The sequence below is a fragment of the Lontra canadensis genome, unplaced genomic scaffold, assembly GCF_010015895.1.
Source record: "Lontra canadensis isolate GAN:19392208 unplaced genomic scaffold, GSC_riverotter_1.0 scaffold29, whole genome shotgun sequence".
Classification (NCBI taxonomy): domain Eukaryota; kingdom Metazoa; phylum Chordata; class Mammalia; order Carnivora; family Mustelidae; genus Lontra; species Lontra canadensis.
The window spans coordinates 2425-27116 of NW_022631023.1; the positions used below are offsets into that span (position 1 = coordinate 2425).

Consider the following 24692-nt stretch of genomic DNA (forward strand, 5'->3'; position numbering starts at 1 on the left):
GAAAGGGGAGACCTCAGGCACTGTTGGTGGGAATGCAAACTGGTGCAGCCACTGTGGATATTAGCATGGAGGTTCCTCAAAAAGTTAAAAAAGAGCTACCCTATGGCCCAGCAATTGCACTACTAGGTATTTACCTAAAGAATACAAAAATACCATGGTGAGTGCTGTGAAGTGTGTAAACCTGGCGATTCACAGACCTGTACCCCTGGGGGAAAAAATATATATGTTTATAAAAAATAAAATTTAAAAAAAATAAATTAAAAAAAAAAGAATACAAAAATACCAATTCAAAGGGATAGATGCACCTGGTGTTTATAGCAGCCTTATTTACAATAGCAAAACTATGATGACATCCTTACTGTCCATTGACTGGTGCATAGACAAAGAAGACAAGGTATATTCACAATGGAATATTACTCAGCCATATAAAAGAATGAAATCTTGCTATTTGCAATGACATGGGTAGAGCTAGAGAGTATTATGCTAGGTGATATAAGTCAGTCAGAGGGGCCCTCCTCCCCGCTCTGGGCTGAGGAGCTATGACAAGTCACAGGCATAACCTCTGGCTTGACTCACCACTTCTGAATAATCACTTCTTAGATCTTACCTAGGAAGAGAGACAGGAAAGAGAAAACCTTTCATTATCCCCCCTTTTTCGGCCTGTATTTGCTCCAGTTTTATTAAATTATTGACAATTGTAATTGCATATATTTAAGACATACAACTTGATATTTCTTTTCTTAATTTTTCCATTTTATTTAAATTTATTAACATATAGTGTATTAGTGTAGAGTTTAGTGATTCATCAGTCTTACATAACACCCAGTGCTCATTACATAGCGCGCCCTCTTTAATGCCCATCACCCAGTTACCCTATCCCCCCCACCCCTCCTCTCCAGCAACTCTATTTGTTTCTTATGATTAAGAGTCTCTTACGGTTTGTCTCCCTCTCTGATTTTGTCTTGTTTTAGATGTATATATTGTTAAGTAATATAAAACAAGCTAATTAACATATTCCTCACTTAAATAGTTATCTTTTTAGTACAGAGAACATTTAAGATAAACCCTTTTAGCAAATTTCAAGTATAGGACATAGTACTTTTAACTACAGTCACAGTTTCATGAGATCCCCAGAAATTACTCCTTTTATATAAATGAAATTCTGTACCCCTTGATCAACCTATCCCCATACCTTAGCAATCACCATTCTGCTCTCTGCTTCTATGAGTTTGACTGTTTAAAAATTTACATATAAATGAGATCTATTATAGCATTTCTTTTTCTGCACCTGGCTTATTTCACTTATTTCTCATTTTCCACCACAGGAGTGTTTATGGGACCTTCTATAGTCTGCCATTTTGCTAATGTCACTCCACAAGTCTCATTTGCACTTTCAGTAGCCTTAATCTCTTCAGTCCTATTTGTTATAACATCTTCATTAAGATATAACTGATATACAACATTGTGTAAGTTTAAGATATACAACATATTGATACATTTATATATTGCAACATGATGCCACTACAGCATTCGCTTAACAGCTCCGTGTCCCATAATTACTCTTTCTTTTCTGTGCTAACATTTATGGTCTAGTGTCTTAGCAAATCTGAAGTATATAATACAATATTAAGTATAATCACAATGCAGTGCATAATCCCCAGAAGTTTTCATCTTCTAGATGCAAATTTGTACCCTTTAACATCTTCCCAATTCTGCCACCTTCTAGCCTCATCAGTATACTTTGTTTCTATGAATTCAGCCTTTTCAGATTCCAAATATAGGTCATTTCTTCTAGGTCATTCCTGTTTTTTGAAACACAGATGTTTGTAGTAGTCTCTTATAATACTATATATTTATTTGTTATCAATTTTAATGTCTTTCATTTCTGTGTTTATTTATTTGGGTCTTTTTTTAAGATTTTATTTATTTATATGGGGGGATTTTTTTGTTTGGGGGTTTTTTCCTCATTTTAATTTTTTTATTATGTTCAATTAGCCAACATATAGTACATCATTAGCTTTTGATATATTGTTCAACGATTCATTAGTAGTGTATAACACCCAGTGTTCACCACCCCATGTGCCCTCCTTAATACCCTTAATCTGGTTACCCCATCCCCCCACCCCCTCCCTTCTGTACCCCTCAGTTTGGTTCCAGAGTCCAGAGTCTCTCATGGTTTGTCTCCCTGACTTCCCCCCCATTCAGTTTTCCCTCCCTTCCCCTGTGGTCCTCTGTGCTATTCCCTATGGTCCACTTATGAGTGAAACCATATGATAATAGTCTTTCTCTGCCTGACTTATTTCACACAGCATAATCCCCTCCAGTTCCGTCCATGTGGATGCAAATGGTGGGTATTCATCCCTTCAGATGGGAGAATAATATTCCATTGTATGTAAGAACCACATCTTTCGCACACTTATCCTAGGAGACTGAATATACAAGCAGACAATGGCCAGACCGTATATAACAGAACTCTGGGAGGAGTCAAGACGGCGGAGAAGTAGCAGCTGAGACTACTTCAGGCAGCGGGAGATCAGCTAGACAGCTTATCTAAAGACTGCAAACACCTACAAATCCAACGGGAGATCGAAGAGAAGAAGAACAGCAATTCTGGAAACAGAAAATCAACCACTTTCTGAAAGGCAGGACTGGCGGAGAAGTGAATCCAAAGCGACGGGAAGACAGACCCCGGGGGGAGGGGCCGGCTCCCGGCAAGCGGCGGAGCAACGGAGCACAAAATCGGGACTTTTAAAAGTCTGTTCCGCTGAGGGACATCGCTCCAGAGGCTAAACCGGGGTGAAGCCCGCGCGGGGTCAGCGTGGCCTCAGGTCCCGCAGGGTCACAGAAGGACCGGGGGTGTCTGAGTGTCGCAGAGCTCACAGGTATTAGAACGGGGAAGCCGGCTGCAGAGACGGAGCCGAGGAGTGACTCTCAGCTCGGGGTTACCTTGAACAGGTCGCAGGCTCGGTCAGCTCGGAGCGTGGCTGGAGCCAGGGTGACGGGAGTAATTGGGCGCTGTTCTCCGAGGGCGCACTGAGGAGTGGGGCCCCGGGCTCTCGGCTCCTCCGGGCTGGAGACTGGGAGGCCGCCATCTTCATTCCCGTCCTCCGGACTCTACGGAAAGCGCTCAGGGAACAAAAGCTCCCGAAAGCGAACCCGAGCGGATTACTCGGCCCGGCCCCTGGTAAGGGCGGTGAAACGCCGCCTGGGGCAAAGACACTTGAGAATCACCACAGCAGGCCCCTCCCCCAGAAGATCAACAAGAAACCCAGCCAGGACCAAGTTCACTTACGAGGAGTGCAGGTTCAATACCAAGGAGAGCAGCGGAATTCCAGAGGAGGAGAAAGCAAAGCACGAACTCATGGCTTTCTCCCCATGATTCTTTAGCCTTGCAGTTAATTTAATTTTTTTTCTTTTTCTTTTTTTTTCTCTTCTTCTGCTAAATTTTTTTAACTTTTACCCTTTTCTTTTTTAACGTTTCTTAACTAGTTTATCTAATATATATATTTTTTTCCTTTTTATATTTTTTCATTATTGGTTTTCTTAATTGTTTTTTTTTTCTTTCTGAACCTGTTTTTATCCCCTTTCTCCCCCCTCATGATTTGGGATCTCTTCTGATTTGGCTAAAGCATATTTTCCTGGGGTTGTTGCCACCCTTTTAATATTTTACTTGCTCGTTCATATACTCTTATCTGGACAAAATGACAAGGCGGAAAAATTCACCACAAAAAAAAAAAAGAACAAGAGGCAGTACCAAAGGCTAGGGACCTAATCAATACAGACATTAGTAATATGTCAGATCTAGACTTCAGAATGACGATTCTCAAGGTTCTAACCGGGCTCGAAAAAGGCATGGAAGATATTAGAGAAACCCTCTCGGGAGATATAAAAGCCCTTTCTGGAGAAATAAAAGAACTAAAATCTAACCAAGTTGAAATCAAAAAAAATGTTAATGAGGTGCAATCAAAAATGGAGGCTCTCACTGCTAGAATAAATGAGGCAGAAGAAAGAATTAGCAATATAGAAGACCAAATGACAGAGAATAAAGAAGCTGAGCAAAAGAGGGACAAACAGCTACTGGACCACGAGGGGAGAATTCGAGAGATAAGTGACACCATAAGACAAAACAACATTAGAATAATTGGGATTCCAGAAGAAGAAGAAAGAGAGAGGGGAGCAGAAGGTATATTGGAGAGAATTATTGGAGAGAATTTCCCCAATATGGCAAAGGGAACAAGCATCAAAATCCAGGAGGTTCAGAGAACCCCACTCAAAATCAATAAGAATAGGTCCACACCCCGTCACCTAATAGTCAAATTTACAAGTCTTAGTGACAAAGAGAAAATCCTGAAAGCAGCTCGGGAAAAGAAGTCTATAACATACAATGGTAAAAATATTAGATTGGCAGCAGACTTATCCACAGAGACCTGGCAGGCCAAAAAGAGCTGGCATGATATATTCAGAGTATTAAATGAGAAAAACATGCAGCCAAGAATACTATATCCAGCTAGGCTATCATTGAAAATAGAAGGAGAGATTAAAAGCTTCCAGGACAAACAAAAACTGAAAGAATTTGCAAACACCAAACCAGCTCTACAGGAAATATTGAAAGGGGTCCTCTAAGCAAAGAGAGACCCTAAAAGTAGTAGATCAGAAAGGAACAGAAACAATATACAATAACAGTCACCTTACAGGCATATACAATGGCACTAAATTCATCTCTCTCAATAGTTACCCTGAATGTTAATGGGCTAAATGCCCCAATCAAAAGACACAGGGTATCAGAATGGATAAAAAAAACAAAACCCATCTATATGTTGCCTACAAGAAACTCATTTTAAACCCGAAGACACCTCCAGATTTAAAGTGAGGGGATGGAAAAGAATTTACCATGCTAATGGACATCAGAAGAAAGCAGGAGTGGCAATCTTTATACCAGATCAATTAGACTTTAAGCCAAAGACTATAATAAGAGATGAGGAAGGACACTATATCATACTCAAAGGATCTGTCCAACAAGAAGATCTAACAATTGTAAATATCTATGCCCCTAACGTGGGAGGAGCCAACTATATAAACCAGTTAATAACAAAATCAAAGAAACACATCAACAATAATACAATAATAGTAGGGGACTTTAACACTCCCCTCACTGAAATGGACAGATCATCCAAGCAAAAGATCAACAAGGAAATAAAGGCCTTAAATGACACACTGGACCAGATGGATGTCACAGATATATTAAGAACATTTCATCCCAAAGCAACAGAATACACATTCTTCTCTAGTGCACATGGAACATTCTCCAGAATAGATCATATCCTTGGTCCTAAATCAGGTCTCAACCGGTATCAAAAGATTGGGATCATTCCCTGCATATTTTCAGACCACAATGCTCTGAAGCTAGAACTCAATCACAAGAGGAAATTTGGAAAGAACCCAAATACATGGAGACTAAACAGCATCCTTCTAAAGAATGAATATGTCAACCAGGAAATTAAAGAAGAATTGGAAAAATTCATGGAAACAAATGATAATGAAAACACAATGGTTCAAAATCTGTGGGACACAACAAAGGCAGTCCTGAGAGGAAAATATATAGCGGTACAAGCCTTTCTCAAGAAACAAGAAAGGTCTCAGGTACACAACCTAACCCTACACCTAAAGGAGCTGGAGAAAGAACAAGAAAGAAACCCTAAACCCAGCAGGAGAAGAGAAATCATAAAGATCAGAGCAGAAATCAATGAAATAGAAACCAAAAAAAATCAATAGAACAAATCAACGAAACTAGGAGCTGGTTCTTTGAAAGAATTAATAAGATTGATAAACCCCTGGCCAGACTTATCAAAAAGAAAAGAGAAAGGACCAAATAAATAAAATCATAAATGAAAGAGGAGAGATCACAACTAACACCGAAGAAATACAGACAATTATAAGAACATACTATGAGCAACACTACACCAACAAATTTGACAATCTGGAAGAAATGGATGCATTCCTAGAGACACATAAACTACCACAACTGAACCAGGAAGAAATAGAAAGCCTGAACAGACCCATAACCAGTAAGGAGATTGAAACAGTCATCAAAAACCTCCAAACAAACAAAAGCCCAGGGCCAGACGGCTTCCCGGGGGAATTCTACCAAACATTTAAAGAAGAACTAATTCCTATTCTCCTGAAACTGTTCCAAAAAATAGAAATGGAAGGAAAACTTCCAAACTCATTATATGAGGCCAGCATCACCTTAATCCCAAAACCAGACAAGGATCCCATCAAAAAAGAGAACTACAGACCAATATCCTTGATGAACACAGATGCAAAAATTCTCACCAAAATACTAGCCAATAGGATTCAACAGTACATTAAAAGGATTATTCACCACGACCAAGTGGGATTTATTCCAGGGCTGCAAGGTTGGTTCAACATCTGCAAATCAATCAATGTGATACAACACATTAATAAAAGAAAGAATAAGAACCATATGATACTCTCCATAGATGCTGAAAAAGCATTTGACAAAGTATAGCATCCCTTCCTGATCAAAACTCTTCAAAGTGTAGGGATAGAGGGCATATACCTCAATATTATCAAAGCCATCTATGAAAAACCCACCACAAATATCATTCTGAATGGAGAAAAACTGAAAGCTTTTCCGCTAAGGTCAGGAACACGGCAGGGATGTCTGTTATCACCACTGCTATTCAACATAGTACTAGAAGTCCTAGCCTCAGCAATCAGACCACAAAAAGAAATTAAAGGCATCCAAATCGGCAAAGAAGAAGTCAAACTATCACTCTTTGCAGATGATATGATACTATATGTGGAAAACCCAAAAGACTCCACTCCAAAACTGCTAGAACTTGTACAGGAATTCAGTAAAGTGTCAGGATATAAAATCAATGCACAGAAATCAGTTGCATTTCTCTACACCAACAACAAGACAGAAGAAAGAGAAATTAAGGAGTCCATCCCATTTACAATTGCACCCAAAACTATAAGATACCTAGGAATAAACCTAACCAAAGAGACTAAGAATCTATACACAGAAAACTATAAAGTACTCATGAAAGAAATTGAGGAAGACACAAAGAAATGGAAAAATGTTCCATGTTCCTGGAATGGAAGAATAAATATTGTGAAAATGTCTATGCTACCTAAAGCAATCTACACATTTAATGCAATTCCTATCAAAGTACCATCCATTTTTTTTCAAAGAAATGGAACAAATAATCCTAAAACTTATATGGAACCAGAAAAGATCTCGAATAGCCAAAGGAATATTGAAAAAGAAAGCCAAAGTTGGTGGCATCACAATTCCGGACTTCAAGCTCTATTACAAAGCTGTCATCATCAAGACAGCATGGTACTGGCACAAAAACAGACACATAGATCAATGGAACAGAATAGAGAGCCCAGAAATAGACCCTCAACTCTATGGTCAACTAATCTTCGACAAAGCAGGAAAGAATGTCCACTGTAAAAAAGACAGCCTCTTCAATAAGTGGTGTTGGGAAAATTGGATAGCCACATGCAGAAAAATGAAATTGGATCATTTCCTTACACCACACATGAAAATAGACTCAAAATGGATGAAGGACCTCAATGTGAGAAAGGAATCCATCAAAATCCTTGAGGCGAACACAGGCAGCAACCTCTTCGACCTCAGCCGCAGCAACATCTTCCTAGGAACATCGCCAAAGGCAAGGGAAGCGAGGGCAAAAATGAACTATTGGGATTTTATCAAGATCAAAAGCTTTTGCACAGCAAAGGAAACAGTTAACAAAACCAAAAGACAACTGACAGAATGGGAGAAGATATTTGCAAACGACATATCAGATAAAGGGCTAGTGTCCAAAACCTATAAAGAACTTAGCAAACTCAACACCCAAATAACAAATAATCCAATCAAGAAATGGGCAGAAGACATGAACAGACATTTCTGCAAAGAAGACATCCAGATGGCCAAGAGACACATGAAAAAGTGCTCCATATCACTCGGCATCAGGGAAATACAAATCAAAACCACAATGAGATACCACCTCACACCAGTCAGAATGGCTAAAATTAACAAGTCAAGAAATGGCAGATGCTGGCGAGGATGCGGAGAAAGGGGAACCCTCCTACACTGTTGGTGGGAATGCAAGCTGGTGCAACCACTCTGGAAAACAGCATGGAGGTTCCTCAAAATGTTGAAAATAGAACTACTCTATGACCCAGCAATTGCAATGCTGGGTATTTACCCTAAAGATACAAACGTAGTGATCCGAAGGGGCACGTGCACCCAAATGTTTATAGCAGCAATGTCTACAATAGCCAAACTATGGAAAGAACCTAGATGTCCATCAACAGACGAATGGATAAAGAAGATGTGGTATATATACACAATGGAATACTATGCAGCCATCAAAAGAAATGAAATCTTGCCATTTGCGATGACGTGGATGGAACTAGAGGGTATCATGCTTAGCGAAATAAGTCAATCAGAAAAAGACAACTATCATATGATCTCCCTGATATGAGGGAGAGGAGATGCAACATGGGGGGTTAAGGGGGTAGGAGAAGAGTAAATGAAACAAGATGGGATTGGGAGGGAGACAAACCATAAGTGACTCTTAATTTCATAAAACAAACTGAGGGTTGATGGGGGTGGGGGGGTGGGAGAGGGGGGTGTGGTTATGGACACTGGGGAGGGTATGTGCTATGGTGAGTGCTGTGAAGTGTGTAAACCCAGCGATTCACAGACCTGTACCCTTGGGGATAAAAATATATGTTTATAAAAAATAAAATTAAAAAAAAATAGAACTCTGACTCACAACCTGCAGCACCCTTTCCAGGAATCCAAACCCTTGTTTACAATAAACATTTATCCTCAAAGTCAGCCTATGTAAGTCAGACTTTTAGAAAATCAGACTACTATCTCTAGTAACATTCAGGAAGCAGAACAATGACTTCTGTAACAATCAATGCAGAATGGCCAGGACTTGATGAATAACTGGCGGCTTCCCTAATTTTTTTCCCTGCTTCCAACTCACAACCAAAGAGAGAAAGCCGGATATGCTCCCCTAACCAGTCACATAGGAGATGCTACATCTAGTTAGCCACCTCCAGCCACCCCATGTCAACAGCTTCCAGTCAGGTCACACCTGAAGCCATCCCTTTTCTCCACTATGAAGCTTTCCCTCCTTCTATGTCTGCCTTTGAGTCTTTGCTAAAACTCAGGTGACTGTGTCTGACTCCCTTACTGTAGCAAGCTCTGAACACATAGCCTCTGCTTTTCCCCAATTTTGTTGTTGTTCATTTATTTCCACAACCCTGAATGCATACATGAGGCTTCTGGAGCAGAGTAGATTAACTAGTATTTCCTCACAAGCAAACCATAACCACATGGTTCCCCTGAAAGCTTAAAATTAGAATGCATCTCAATCATAACCCAAACCTTGTCCTAAGATTGGATGTTTCCTCAGGATCCCCAGAGGAAATGGTTAAAAATTTATATGCGGAGTTTCTAATAGGGTGGATTCCAGAAGGGATGGGAGGACAAGTGAGCACTTTTTTTAGCCACCTGCCCAGGTGAGATCAACATGCAGCCTCGGCCAGTGGAGAACATGGAGCTGCTTTGTCATCTCCTACAGGTGAGAACCCGTGAATGGATTTGTTTAAGCAAAGGGTGAGGCCCACAAGAGAGATGCAGAGGGAAAAACAATACATGCATGTGTATTTGTTTAACTGCTCAATTTGCAGTGTTCTCAATAGATTGAACCTGGAATATGGCTCTACTTGGCTGCCTCAGACACACACCTATACACATGCACCCACATGCTTTCTCTCAGGAGCTGGTGTGAGGAGCGATATTTGTAATGGGATATCCCAGGATCTACTTTAGAAGTGACAATTCAGGATATGAGTGGCAATGCTCCCCAAAAGGAACCAAAAGGAACCTCATGAAAACTCCTCATGACCCTGATCCTGGCCATTAGAAGCTCCACAAGACTGAGGAATAAGGAATAAACCAGAATTAACTCTTCTCTGCCTCTCCCCCAGGCTCTCAATGGCTTCTTCATGGCAGTTACAGAAGATAGCTATGTTTTCTACGTCTCTCCCACAGTCCAAGACTACCTGGGATTTCATCAAGTGAGTGGTTTTACTTTTCATTTGAAGAGTTTGGCTGAATCTAGTTGGGGGAAGAAGACGAGGCCATGTGATACTTGTCTCCATGGGGCTATAATGGAATTTCAAAGACCTGGGTCTCCATCTCAATCCCGCACATAGACATCATAAGTCTTCCACTGAGCCTTCCCAGAGTAATGACTTCCTCATCTGGTGGAAGGCATGGTAGCCTAGAGCCTCTGAGAAGCAGATGCCAAGGCTGGGTGAGATGAACAAGAGATTCCTCAGGAGAAAATCCTGGGAGAAACTGGGAGGGAACAGGGGTTGAGGGCAGTACATCTGACCCTTGGGCAAGAGCCTGGGAAGGAATGGGGAAGGGTGGAAGAGTCTCCAACAGCAGTGCAGTGTCAATGGGGCATCCTCAATCCAAAGTCACCCACAGAACAAGACTCTCTTCTCCCACGAACAGACCTGCCTTGGTGTCCCTGCCATGCCCAGTCACTGGCTGGGAGCAATCTGTAGGAACTGTGGCCCCAACACAAACAGTTGTGCATCCAAGAGGGGCAACCTCACATGCTCTTCCATCAGAAATCTGAGAGACACATTGTCATGACCATCATATCCCTGGAAATGAGGTCTTGTTCTAATTCAGTCTAATTGTGTTACCCAGAAGAGCTGAGGACTGACTTCCTGAGAAACTCAACATTCTCCTTCCAAAGAGCTTTCAGCCAACTCTCCAGGGCTATTTCATTGGCTTCCTAGGGGTCCCCCCACCTCAGACATCTCCCTGATGATGACTTGTAACTTGCCTCCTAGGCAGTCTCCTTTTTTACCCTTGGCCCCAAGAACTGCCACCCTTTTCAAGACACAATACAGGCATGGCCTCCAACGCCATGGGAGTGCCCACCTCATGGGTATTTTCTGGGCCCGAGGGCAGCAACAGCTTAAGAATTTGGCTGTGCATAGCCAGAAGAGGGAAACAGAAACAACATGCACCAGCCAGCCCCCAGCATGGGGAGGGACAAGGACAGGCGAGTCCAGGATACCTGGAAAGATCAGATGTGCTAGAGATGACTCAGGGACATTTGAGGTGAACAGGTCACACATAGCCTGGCGAAGGCAAGAAGCATCCCCAGGAGTGTGATTTTGCCGCTTGGTCTTTTCAGTCAGATGTCATCTATCAGAGCGTGTTCGAGCTGATCCACAAGGACAGAGCCATGTTCCAGAGCCAGTTTCTTTGGCCTGCAGATGCAGCACCTGTCAGCAGAGAGGGAGCGCAGGACACCCACCGTAGGTCACTGAGGCTTGTGAGGGGAAGGGACTAAATGAAAAATCAACCCTGTACCTGTGTTTTAACCCTATAGTCCATGAGGAAGAAATGAGACCAGGACGTCGGGCTTTCTCAGCTCCAATGTCTATTTCATTAAGCACTGAAGGAGCACTCACCCAGGTATACGAGGGGAAGAGAGGAGGAGGGGCTGCATCGGGAATTGGGCAGTGTGTTGGCGTAGGACTCTGCATCTTTGAGAACCATTTCTTATCCATGACCTCACCTGATCCTCCTAGGAACTGGAAAATACACGAGGCATGAGTATCTGCTGATTTTACTACCAGTAGGATGCACGGAGGGATTTTGCCAATCTTGTTCACTGACGTATTCCCAGAACCTGGAAGAGTACCTGAGACAAAGTAAACATTAGCTGCCTGGACAAATACATGTTCAGATGAGGAGAGGGATGTCTGCCCAGATGGAGCCAACTAGCGCGTGAGAAGATTCACGCCGGAGGAATACCCTGCCTGCCTAGACAAGTGCATCCCCTGAACCATGATCAAGCTGGTAGGGACTCAGATTTGTGTCTGTGGTGAGTATACAACATGACGGCCAGAGTATGTGCCAACTGGTGGGTTACCGTAGGCAAAAGGCAATAATACTGTCATTTACAGTAAATGCCATTTTGTAAGTGCAGACACAGGACCCTCTGCAAGGATTTGGAGTACATTTAATGCACCCACACAGGATGCGAAGAAAGACTCTTCCTTTGTTGTGAGGGATGGTTAGAAAAAAATAAAATACTCAAAAATGAGAGGCTTCAGTTGGAAAAAAATAAATCCATATGCCAATGCTTGCACACTAATAATGACATGCCTTTGTGAAAGATAACTTAAAATACTAAGCAAGAATAAAGCTACAAGACTGACTATAAGATACAGTTGTGTAACTTCCTAAGACACAGCTTTAATTCGGTTCAGCTTTGGCTGCTGGGATTTCAGCCCATCTCTTTCCAAAGCTCGATCCCACTCCAGACCCCGCACAAGACTCTTTCTTGACTCACCATTAAGTCCAGCAGGAAAGTTACTTATCCCAAAATAGGTCTTCCCTTTTTCTCTTTCCCATTAGATTATTAGCCTGTCCTCAGCATTGAGCTTTTCACCTCTGAGTCTCCACCCCGTCCCTGCTGACCAGCTAGCGTCAAAAGAGAAAAGAAGTTTGAGGTTCAGACTTTCATATGGCTCCTGGCACTGCCAAGTTTGAACTACATCCTTAACAATGGATATCCTGGAATTTTGCATATAACTTCTTATTTTTAAATACCTTTTACACCACCATACCCCTGCAGTAGCAGAAAACATACAGCAGCGTACCTATATGTTCATAAGTATACGCAGGACAGTTCTTCAAAATAAAACTTCAATGCAGTGCTATTAAAATGCCGGGAAAATGTCTGAAGACCACCCAACTAAACCCCATTCAAGCTGGTGTGTGCTTGAAATGTGTGTGTGTGTGTGTGTGTGTGTGTGTTATGTTCTAACATTTACTGAGGGTACACCATGTTCCAGGCACTGTACTAGGGGTTTTACCAAATGAGATTACGAAAGTAGTAACACTTACCAGATCATAAGCCTTCCTTTGTTCCTCCCTCTAGCCTGCCTTTCTTCTTCTGTAGAACTTGTCTAAACCAATCAATTTTCATGTGGCACAGAGAAAACCATCCATGTAACTACAATCTGACTTGTCAGATTGAGAATTACAGCAAAAGAGAATAAATTTGGTTTTTTCATCTTTGACTTTCTAATGAGGCTCCAATGAACCTTCTATTTTTAACCCAAGAGTTTGGGTTTTTTCTCATTATCCTCTGCAAAGACTTCCCTACAAACCCGTATGACAGGAAAGAGAGCAAGCTGAACCAGCACTCCACAACAGGAGGGCAGTGCCAGGAGAAAAAACACCAGGAATGCAAAGTCCCTGAGGCAGAAGTGCAGTTAGCATAGATAAGGAATGGCCAGGAGGCCACTGAGAAGGACACAATGAAGGGGAAACTAACTGGCAGGCGCCTGGGCAGGAAGGGGTGCTGGGAGGAATCAGATCACACGGCATCTGAAGAATGAGAAAGCCAGCTTGGGTGGTGGATCAAGGTCCTCCTACTGGGAAGGCCAAGGTTCACTGGGCCACAGGGCTTGTGACCCCACATTCTCTCCACCCACCAGCTTCTTTGAGAACTATAAATACTTCAGTTCGATGGTGATGAGTGTTCTGGTAGAGCTTCCTCATGTGTCTGTCTTCCCAGCTCTGCCTAGAGAGGTTTCTCTCACTTAGTGGTGCCTCCACGGACAGCCTGAAGCATCAGCCCTTGGAGGACCCATCCAATCTGGAAAGAAGTTTTGTCTGTCGGTTCCACTGCCTGCTGGACAATTCTTCTGGGTTTCTGGTAATCACACTGTCCTTACAGGCTCAGAAACTTCTACACCAGTGCTCTGCCCAGATGGGATACTACTCATGCATTGAGCCAGGCCTCCTCACCACCCAGGATGGTGAATCTGGCCTTCAGCTCACTGCCATTTCAGAACACACGTTGTCTTTTGAACATTCCTCTGCCTGGTTAAGTTACGGGATTTGTTTTACTTGGGATTTACTGTTACCTATATTACAGCCTAAGTGGAGATCCCTGGTGAACTCAGGAAGTTAACATCCACCTCCTTCACCATCCTCCAAATTAGCTAACAGTGTCTACCAATTCCTAGAAATGTGTGCCCTCTCACAGCTCAAGTAACTCTGCAGCTCTGTGAAAAAGGCTGTGTGGGTCAGGGACCTAAGGGAGGACTGAGAAGCCCTGAAAAATGATCAGGGCTTAATGGGAGAGCAGAATGAGGAGGCTCCAAACCTGCACACACACCTAGACCGAGCCTGTTCAACTACAAGGCGGGTACGGTCCCTCTGAGTTCCATAAGAGGAAAGTTAAATCGACTATTTCAGCTACTTAACATCCTCTTCTCTTTTCTCATTATGTTTGGGGTCTACTTTTTCTAGGAGTTGAATTTCCATGGACATCTAAAATTCCTCCCTGCACAGAAGAGGTCAGAAGACGGCACCCTTAGGTCTCCTCAAGGCACCCTGTTTGCCATTGCAACACCTCACCAGCCACTCACCATCCTGGAGCTCCAAAATAAAACATTTCTTTTCCAAACAAAACACAAACTGGATTTCACGCCTATAGCCTGTGAGTCCAGGTACATCCCTAACTCCTAAGGAAGCAAGAGTGCTCCAAGAGTAATTATGGCCCAAATCCTGAGTCTGGAACCAAAGGCAAAGCAAGAACCATTGGCCAATCCTGTCCAAACAGGTTCTGTGAATGAGCAGAAAAGATGCTGCTCACAGGGGCAATGCAGCAAACTTCAGTGGGGGAATATGGGGTCTAGGGTTAGTATGATGCAGAAAGCAAATCCCAAGTACCACTTGTCCCCCCCTCAGAGACTTCCAGTAACGAATCACAGTGAACCATGAAGCAGCCCCATTACGAAAAATCTAACTAACTAGGTTGGCCCCGAGTGTTCCAAGTTTCACTGGAGCACCGAACCCTTCTTGGGGCGCCCCTTAGAACACAGTCCAGAAAGCACTGGCTCTACTGTCAGTACTGTCCCCTGCAAGTCTTACTTCTTCCTCAAAGACACTGGTCCCTCGCATGCTGGGGGGTCACCGAGAATTCGCCCTTAACCGGGCTCATGGGGAGCACAGCCCCCCGTCCACAGCACAGGCTTGAAGCGGAATTCTGGGGCCGCTGTGCGGTACAAGTGCGTCCGACAGGGCACCACTCTGCGGCCAGTGCGGGGCCTCTCCTCGAGGTCCAGCCCCGCGCGAGGGCAGGTGCCTGGACCTTCCGGACCTGGAGGGACCAGGGAAGGCTGCTCCCCGCCAGCAAAGGCTTCCTGCGAGGCGCTGGGGAGGGCGGGGCCGGGGCTGCACGACGAGGGGTGCGCTGTGTCCCCGCAGAGGCAAGGTGGTGCTGGGGACACGGACAGCGAACTCCGCAGGCGGGACTCGGGCTACCAGTTCATCCACGCGGCGGACATGATGCACTGCACAGAGAACCAAGTGCGGCGTGAGTGCGGGGGCGCCCTCGGGGTTGGCGCGGGGCGGGGGGGGGGGGCGGGCTCCGCGAGCACAGTCTCCCTCTCGCCCGACCCCGCAGTGTTGAGGACGGGCGAGAGCGGCCTCACCGTGTTCCGGCTGCTCACCAAGCAGGCCGGCTGGCTGTGGGTGCAGTCGGCCGCCCTCCTGCTGTTCCGCGACGGCCAACCCGACCGCATCGCGGCCCGACAGCGGGCCCTGACGTAAGCGAGGGCCCCGCCGTAAATGAGGCCGGCCGGAAGGGAGGGCCTGTCGAAAGTGAGCCCCCGCGGGGACGCACGGTCGTGACGTAAGTGCCGCCCGACATCCGCGGTACCTGACGGCAGAGCGAACTGGCGGGAAATGAGGTTCCCCCCGCCGCCGCCCGAGGACGTGTGGTAACAGCGAGCCCGTGAAGGACGGCCCCACGCCCGTGCGACCGCGAGCGCCGCCGGCCGTCAGCCTCTCCCGCCCTTGGCGTCGCGGGCACAGCGCAGCCCCGGCTGCTCTCCGGTCTGGCTGCGGACGGCGGGCTGCGTTCCCGGGCCGTGGTGAGGCGGGAAAGCGCCCAACGGCCGCGGGCTCGTGGGCCCTGGCGGGCGAGGCCGGCAGCGCGGGGCGCAGGAATCCGTGGGCATCGGGTCCCGTCGGGGACGCGCCTGCGGCCGCCGAGCCACCAAGCCCAGCCCGCGCGCGCTGCTTCCCGGGACGCCCCGCCGAGAGGGCGTCCGGTCGCGCGGTGTCTCCGAACCCGGCCGCGGGGCGCTCCCAGACGGACTCTCCCGCGCCTCGGCGGCGCGCTGCTGACGGCCGGCTGGCGCCTCTCCTGGACGCGCGCGGCCGCCTTCCCCCGCGCCGCTGGGCGTCGTGACGTGCGGGCGTTTGCGCGGGAAGCCGCCCGGGCCGCGGCTCCGCAGGCTGGTCTCCGCCGTCGGCGCTCTGGCGGCGAACACCGGCCCCTGCTCCGGGAAGGACGAGCTGCACGTCCCGCTGCGCCCGGTCCGCCTGCAGACGCGACGACGCTCGCTTTTGCCAGCGCGACGCCCGCGGAACGTGCTCTTGCGGCCGGTGAGCCTGCAGGGCCGAGCCCCACCTCGGGGTTCGCGTACGGGGTGGACGGCAGCGGAGGGGGATGAGGCCGCCCGTGGGAGCCGTCTGGGCCGGTCTCAACTAGCGGCGCGTTTCGGACAGTGGCCGGACGTGCGGTGAGGCCGGAGGACGCCGCCCGCAGCGGAAGCTCCTGCTTTCCGAGCTGCGGCCTCCGCGGATGCTGCGCCTCACGGGAACTGCCGACGAGCCGGAGTCCGCCCCGGCTTCGGAGAACGTCCTCCCGGGTGCGCCTCACTCTGCTCCCTGGGAGCATCGGAGATCTTCCGCGGCGCCGTCCGCTGTCGCTCTTTGGTTCCCGCGGGTCGCAGTCTGGCGGCTTCGTTGAGGAATGTCCGCTTGGTGGGGTGTGAGAGAAATACGAGCCCGTTCTAGAACATTCAGAAAATGAAAAACACTGCGACAGGGAGAGGAGAATCGGCTGTGACCCGACTGCTCAGAAAGATGGTTATCGATTATGGGTGCATTTCCTTCAGGTATGTTTTGGCTCGTATTTAAGTTTTATACTTGAAATTATATCCTGTAGGTAGTTTTACATTCTGGTTTTTTCCACATAAGGATGCGTTAAAAGCAATTTCTCATACCAGAATTATCCCTGGAAATCTTTTTGACTGTGTAATAGACTCCTGTTTGTGACACGTCATAGCCTTTCATTAAATATTGAAATTTGGAAGGGTTTTTTCATTATTAGGGAGGCATTGTGATGAGCAGTTTCGTGTGTAAATATCTGGCTGCTCTTCTGATTTCATTAGATGCTCAGGAGTGGAATTTTTAGGTCAAAGTGTTCAGACTTTTCAAAGACCCTTGGTACTGCCATCAGGTTGCTTTCCAGAAAGGCTGTACCAGCTTATTCTCCGGCCAAGCGTATTGCACAGAGTTGTCCCAACGCCAAGTAGAGCAATGAAGAGGCAGGGTGTCAAGAAACAGACACGCGTGAACACGTGGAAGATGAAGTGTTCAATTAAGGGTGCGTTTCAGACCCACAAGGACAGGACAAAGTGAGGTTGGGGCAACAGATTAGCCATTTGGCGGATGGGGAAAGTTAAGCCTTTACCTCATACCTTTTACTATGAAAATGTATCCATGTTTTATTCTCTTTTTGTTAAATTTTCCTGGAATGGTTCTGCTTCTGATACTGGTGAAGTTTCCCTTTTTGCATCAGTGTTCTCATAAGTAACAGCTATAACGACAACTACAAACTTCTGGAGAAAATACTAAAAACAACAACTAACCAAAGTCAGTGCTTGAAAGAAGAGAATGGCACTGGGTGAGCTCCCTGGGTTCTACTGCTTTTGGTCTGAGGGAAGACTTCACTTGGTGCTGGGCAGTTAAACACTCCAATAGAAAAATTTAGTCCTAATGACACAAGAACCAGACAACAGAGAATGGAGGAACTGCAGCAACTGCAAAATGAAAAAATAATTTCTGTTTTTTAACATCTCTCTTCTAGAGAGAGAGCCAAAGAGAAAGAGCCTTCATATTCTATGAATAAACTCAACCCTAATCTGCTAACCCCTGAACCATGCATGTGTGGGATGTATGAGCCAACCTAAGGCCAAAAGAACAGAACAGAGATTTCAGCTGTTGCCCATCACAAGGGAAACAGAATTTGCACTTTCTGTCCAATTGAACAAAATGAAAATACCAATGATCTTTGGAGGAACATAATAGAATCCAAATCTACAATGTATCATCACAATCTCTAAGATTAAATCCAAAATTACTTGTTATTTGGCCAAGAATGCAACCCAAAATTATTTGGCATATGAAAAAACTGGAAAGTTTCCAAATAAAGGCAATCAATGGAGAGTAGCCTTAGGATGGCCCAGCCACTGAATAAAAATCTTAGAGCAACTACTATAATTATGCCTACAAACACAAAAGAAAATATGCGTATGATGCCTGAAAAGATACAAACTCCTAGTAGAAAAGCAGAAACTGTACCGAAAATAGAAAGTTCACTGGGTGGATTTAACAACAGGTCGGAGATGACAGGAGAGTTTATGACTTGAAGCTAGATCAATAAAGTCATCCATTCTGCAGAACAAAGAGGAAAAATACTGAAAAAAGAAATAAACAGCCTCAGGGATCTATGGGACAACGTTAAAAGATCTAACATAAGTCAATGGAACCCCAGGGGGGAAAAAACAGAGTGGGCAATATATCTATGCATGTATTTTGTCTATCTATATATGTATGCGCATGTGTGTGTATACATGTTTGAAGAAACAATGACCAGAAACTTCCCAGTTTGGCAAAAGTTACAATTACAGATTCAAGAGCCTCAGTGAATTCCAAGAAGGAAAAATACAGAGAAAGCCATACCAAGGCGTATTCTGGTCTGATTGTTGAATACCAAAGATAAAGAGAAAACTTTTAAAGCAATCTAAGATTAAAAACACATTACATATAAGAAACAACTCAAATTATTGTGGACTTTTCAACAGAAACAATGGTGATCAGAAGACATTAGAACAGTATCTTTGAAGTGCTTTTACAAATTGTCAACTCTGAATTCTGTGACCGGTGAACATATCCTTCAAAAATAATAGCAAATGAAGACATTTTCATTAAAAAATTTCAACAATTTATTGCCAGCAGACCTGCACTGTAAGAAATGCTAAAAGATATATATCAGGTGGAAGGAAAATGGTATCCACTAAGACCTTGAATCTTGAAAAAGAAGTGAACAGGATGAGAAATGGTAAACATGTGGATAAATATAAAATATTATTTTTCCTTTTTAAAAAATACATGTGACTGCTTAAAGCCAAAAATATAACATAGTATGGAATTTATAACATACATAAATATATATGACATCTCTGGCATAAAGGATGGGTGTTAGTACATGGACCATTGCAAGATGCATATGTTTTATGTAAAGTGGCGCAGTACTAATTCTAAGTAGACATTGAAATCTTGAGAGGATATTTCATAATTTCTAAAGCAACCATTAAAAATATAATCCAAAGGGGCACATGCACCCGAATGTTTATAGCAGCAATGTCTTCAATAGCCAAACTATGGAAAGAACCTAGATGTCCATCAACAGACGAATGGATAAAGAAGATGTGGTATATATACACAATGGAATACTATGCAGCCATCAAAAGAAATGAAATCTTGCCATTTGCGACGACGTGGATGGAACTAGAGGGTATCATGCTTAGCGAAATAAGTCAATCGGAGAAAGACAACTATCATATGATCTCCCTGATATGAGGGAGAGGAGTTGCAACATGGGGGGTTAAGGGGGTAGGAGAAGAGTAAATGAAGCAAGATGGGATTGGGAGGGAGATAAACCATAAGTGACAATCTCACAAAACAAACTGAGGGTTGCTGGGGGGAGGAGGGGTGGGGTTATTATGGACATTGGGGAGGGTATGTGCTATGATGAGTGCGGTGAAGTGTGTAAACCTGGCGATTCACAGACTTGTACCCCTGGGGAAAAAAAATATATGTTTATAAAAAATAAAATTTATTAAAAAAAAAATATATATATATAATGCAAAAGATAGAACCAAAAATCCAGTATATAAATGAAAATGAATTTCTTTAAAAAGTAATATATCTAGGCAGGAAAGGGGTGAATGGGGGGGGAAGGAGGATAAGCAGAAATATAATATAAAAGACCCAAATCCAGACATACCAATAAGCCATTAAATGTTAATGGAGGAAACACTCCGATTAAAACACACAGATTGTCAAAATGGATTTTTTAAAAAGCACTCAACCATTTATACCTTCTGCGAGAGATATATTTTTAGTATATGTGCTACTGAAGCAAGCACAAGAGATATATTTCTAAATAGTGACACAAATTAGTTGAACAAGACATAATACAAAGGATATGTAATACACTAAGTACAAGAAAAGCAGAGTGGCTGTATTCATATCGTACAAAGTAGACATAGGCTATGACCAGAGATCTTAAGGTGAGATACCAGCTTCTCGAAAGGTCCCTCCAGAGATGGGGTTTCCTATGCCCATAGCATCCTGGTCAGCTTCTGCCAAAGACACTCCATTTTAGCTCAGTTTTCCTTTGTGGAGCTACAAACCAAATGGGGGATTCCAAGTGGGGTCAGGCCAGCAAATGAAGGGTTTTCACCTTGCTGAGCATGGTGTTACATCACTGTCAGGGTGGCCCTATAACAGCCATGTGCCTTGAATCTTTTGGAAGGGAGAGGGGGAAGGAGGGGGAAATTATTTTTCCCAGTGCATGTATCATATTTGCATAATGATTTATTCTCAAAGTAAAATTGAAGTTTAGGAAATGTCTACATGTGTTTTGGAAGTACTCAACCCACAATTAAGCAGTTTCCTCTCAGACTACTTCTGAATTCAAAACAGAAAGTATTGACCATAATTTTGTACTGCAAAAGAGAAGCAAGTTCAATATTATGGCTTCTCCCTTGGATGGAAAAACCAAAACAGATGATGTCCAGCACTTGCTCACTTGTTCAGTTACGTCGCCCCTACTGTCCCCTGACCAGGAGACCCCCTTTCTCATTCCTATACCCATTCTCAGATATGGTCTTGTGTTTTCTTCACTGCAGGAATGCAGAGGGGGAGGAGCACCTGTGCAAGAGGGCCCTGCAGCTGCCATTCACCTTCACCACAGGGGAAGCCATCCTGTATGATAGCAGCCCCTCGAGTCCTGTGACTACCCTCCCAGCCAGGAATAGGATCAGGGCGAGGAAGAGCACCCTCGCTAGTCAGGGCCCTCTGCACCCAGGCTCTCTTCTGGGAGCCATGATGCAGCAAGATGAATCCATGTACTTGCCCTGCATTGCCCCAACCCGCCAAGGCTCACCCTTGGAGATGTGGGGGTCCAATGACAGACATGAGCTCGAGGAAGAGGAGGAGGAGGAAGACAGCTGTCTCCTGGCTCTGATTGAGACCCTGATGGAGGACACAGACCAGCAGCCTGATCTCTGCTCCACACTCCAGCACCTGGGGGTCAATGACCTCAACCAGCGTCTGTGGGAAGAGAGCCTTCTCAGGGCCGACCTAGACCCTGTAAAGTCTCAGAACTGCTAGCCACTGCCACCCAGCCATGGAGGGGTCTCCCACTGGGGAAAGAAAGTGCTTCTTCATGACGGTGGGAATGTGGCGTTGCCCTCACCAGCCAGCACAAGTGCTCCACACACCCTGAAGCCACAGTCTTCTCTGGGCTTAGGCCCACTGGCCATGGAAGTAACCCTGCCTCAGCACATGAGGCCAGTGCCCAGTTCCCTTCGCACACACACCCAGCCCTTTCTCATCTCTGGCCCGACATTCCAGTCTCCTCCACACTGTCAGCCTCAGCACAGCCAGGCAGAACCTCTGAATTTCAGGATAGGCCAGAAACCAGCACTATTTGACCTCAGCCCCTGCCAACCTGCCCAGGTGTTTCAGCCAAACCATACGTTTTTACTCCCTTTGGGAGAAAATGTTCCTGAATACCTGGCTCAGCTGGGCCCTGGTGTTCTGGATTTTTGCAAAGAACCCATGCTCTGGACAGCTTCACACAGTGGACAGTGTCAAGAGCCCTTGATCACCCCAGACCCCACCTTCCATGGCACCTATCCCTTGCAAAGCATTTGGGATTCCCCAGTCCAGGACCAGCCAGCTCTGGTACCTGTCGAGGTGGAGGCGGAGGCAGGGCAGGGAGCAAGACAGGCCCAACCTGACTCCTTCCACCACCTGTGGCCGACCATGGCCCACCTGTGCCGTCTGTGGGCAGGGCCAGCAAGTGACACTCCTCCTATGTGCTGGGGTTTACCCCTGTCAGTACAGGGAGCATCATGTATCCTAATGGACACCACTGGGAGTCAAAAGCACCCACCTCACTCCCTGGTGGTGAGCCAGCTCTCAGGGAGCTCGCCTGTCCTTCCCAGGAGCTCCTGCATAGACCTATGGCTAGGCAGGACTCATCTAGCATGGACCTCTGGCCAGCTGCCAAGCAGCAGCCATGGGTACAAATGGGGCTGCAGACCCAGGAAGCTTGTGGGCCAGTGAGAGAAGTGTTGCCAAGTACCCAGCCCTTGGGGGGCTGCCCAAGAGATGCCATTCCCAGGACCCTGCAGTTGAGCCCCTTCCTGTCCTCCAAGAGTAGCTCCCCAGGCATAGGCAGCAGTCAAGGCAATAGCCCAGCTGAAGTCACAAGGCACAGCAAGGACGGACTGGTCATCCCAGCCCCAGGTGCTGTGGGGAGACAACAGGTGCAGTCCAGCCTGACCCTTCCTCCTTGCACTTCTGACCCTGCCTGGCCACCTGCATCTATGCAGGGCAGCCCTGACGTCCAGCTCCAGGTAAGTGTTGGCAAGCAGGACCATGGGGATTTGTGGGTAGTGGGGAGGGGCACTCCACCTCACCGGTCCAGTGCAGAGCTGCTGGCAAATCTGGATGTGTGGCAGCCTCAGCCCAGCTGGCCAGTATAGGAGGCAGATCCCGCCAGCCCGTCTGGTCCTAAGCACAGCATTGGTGTGAGGCTACAGTGCAGGGACAGGAGAGGGATTCTGCAAGTGGAGCAGGTCGCTGTCAGTTTTGGTTGACTGAGGCCAGTAATGATAGCAGGAGCGGCTTTACCCCTGGGAGTAGCCTGGTTATGACCTGGTGGGTCCTCCAGCTGCACTCTCCGGGACCGTCACTGAGCCATCTGGACACCTGCATGTAATTTAGCCCAGCTTTGGACACCCAGAGTTGGACTGGTTGTAAGTCTTTTGAGTTCGACACCCTCTTCTGCTGTGCTTCCCTCACCACCATTTCCAACACTGATCAATAGGTTACTGCTCAAACATTGCTCACTGCCTCGTGCTGGCAGGGAACGAGGACCTCCACACATACAGATTCTGCACATAACTGCAATGCACACCCCCAAATGCAACTTCAGATAGAAGGCACACCAGCAGTGTTGTGACCCCTCCCGCCCCACACAGAGGAGCAGATGTGCCTTTCTGGTGACGTAGGGCTGTCCTCGGGGCTCAGCTGGAATGTGGTTTCCCTGAACCCATGCTGCCCTGTATAGCTTCACTGGGAGCCCCCTTCACTGCTCTGGATTTTCTGCCCCCCTTCTCATGTCATACTGCCGCTTCTCATTTCTGACCTCCTCGGGCTCCCTCAGCTCACACCGCTTTCCAGTGTTCTATTTTCCCCCTGTTGTAAGTTAGAAAATCAGAAGACCAAATTTGTTAGACTTTCATCTGAAACCAAAGTAATTCCTAAGTAAAGCCTCAAACTTATATCTCTTATAAACAAGTATCATTTTTAGAGTCCCTGGGTTAACGCTTGTCTTCTGTAATTTTGTTCTAACTGCTCTGTTCCTCGTTTTCCCAACAGCAGTGTGACCTAAACAAAGCACACAGCACCATAGCACCTGGGATTCCAGGCCCAAGTAGAAGCACGTTTTCCTCCAAATTCTGACTTAGAAAGACTGTGTTGTGCTTTTTGACCCTCTCTGTGGACATGATTTGAAGCCTTATTTACTAACCTTTTCCCTGGAATTGAAGAATCTTAACTTTCATCTTGCTGGGTGAATATTTAACTCTTCTATGTCTATAAATACACACATGAAAGCTTATTCTCTGTATCCCAAAGATATGTGTTTTTTACTTTGTTTCATTCTGTGCACTTTATACTCAAGACATATGCGGAATTCTCATCTTTGTTTAAAAAGTAACTTATGCATCACGAAATTAATAGGAAAGGGACACAATGGACATGTTCCAACATTTGCCTTCTTGATGACACTTCAAGTTCAGAGCTGTTTGCCATCATGGCCATCTGGACACATGGTACTTACAGCACAGTGACAAGCTGACAGCCACACATGGAGAAGGGATGTGTACCCTTTGGCCTGGACCCCTGGAAAGGGTTTGGACTTCTCCCAGTATCTTGGACACGGGAGAAGTGGGTCCTCTGTGGAGCCCACGTGTAGGAGGAATGGCGCTCTGCCCTAGAGGAAGGCACGGGAATATGATATATGGAAGATCCGGATAGTGGTACACCTTTGAGGCAGCAGGTGCATGGACCTCAGTCTCCCAGCAAAGCAAAAGGAGAAAGCCTGGTGGCCACTCCTTCTCCTTCCATAAAGTACTCAGAATGGTCG

The 24692-nt window shown here is 45.7% G+C and overlaps 1 protein-coding gene across 1 annotated transcript; it reads left to right on the top strand.

Moving 5' to 3' along the window:
- Positions 1-9584: 9584 nt before the first annotated feature.
- LOC116872323 (aryl hydrocarbon receptor-like) lies at positions 9585-21643 on the top strand. Its single transcript, XM_032865505.1, is given in 10 exon segments — positions 9585-9635; positions 10045-10134; positions 11277-11400; positions 13650-13662; positions 13706-13817; positions 14417-14616; positions 15377-15393; positions 15396-15485; positions 15576-15717; positions 21160-21643. Coding segments are annotated over 10 exon segments (1323 nt in total).
- Positions 21644-24692: the final 3049 nt, after the last annotated feature.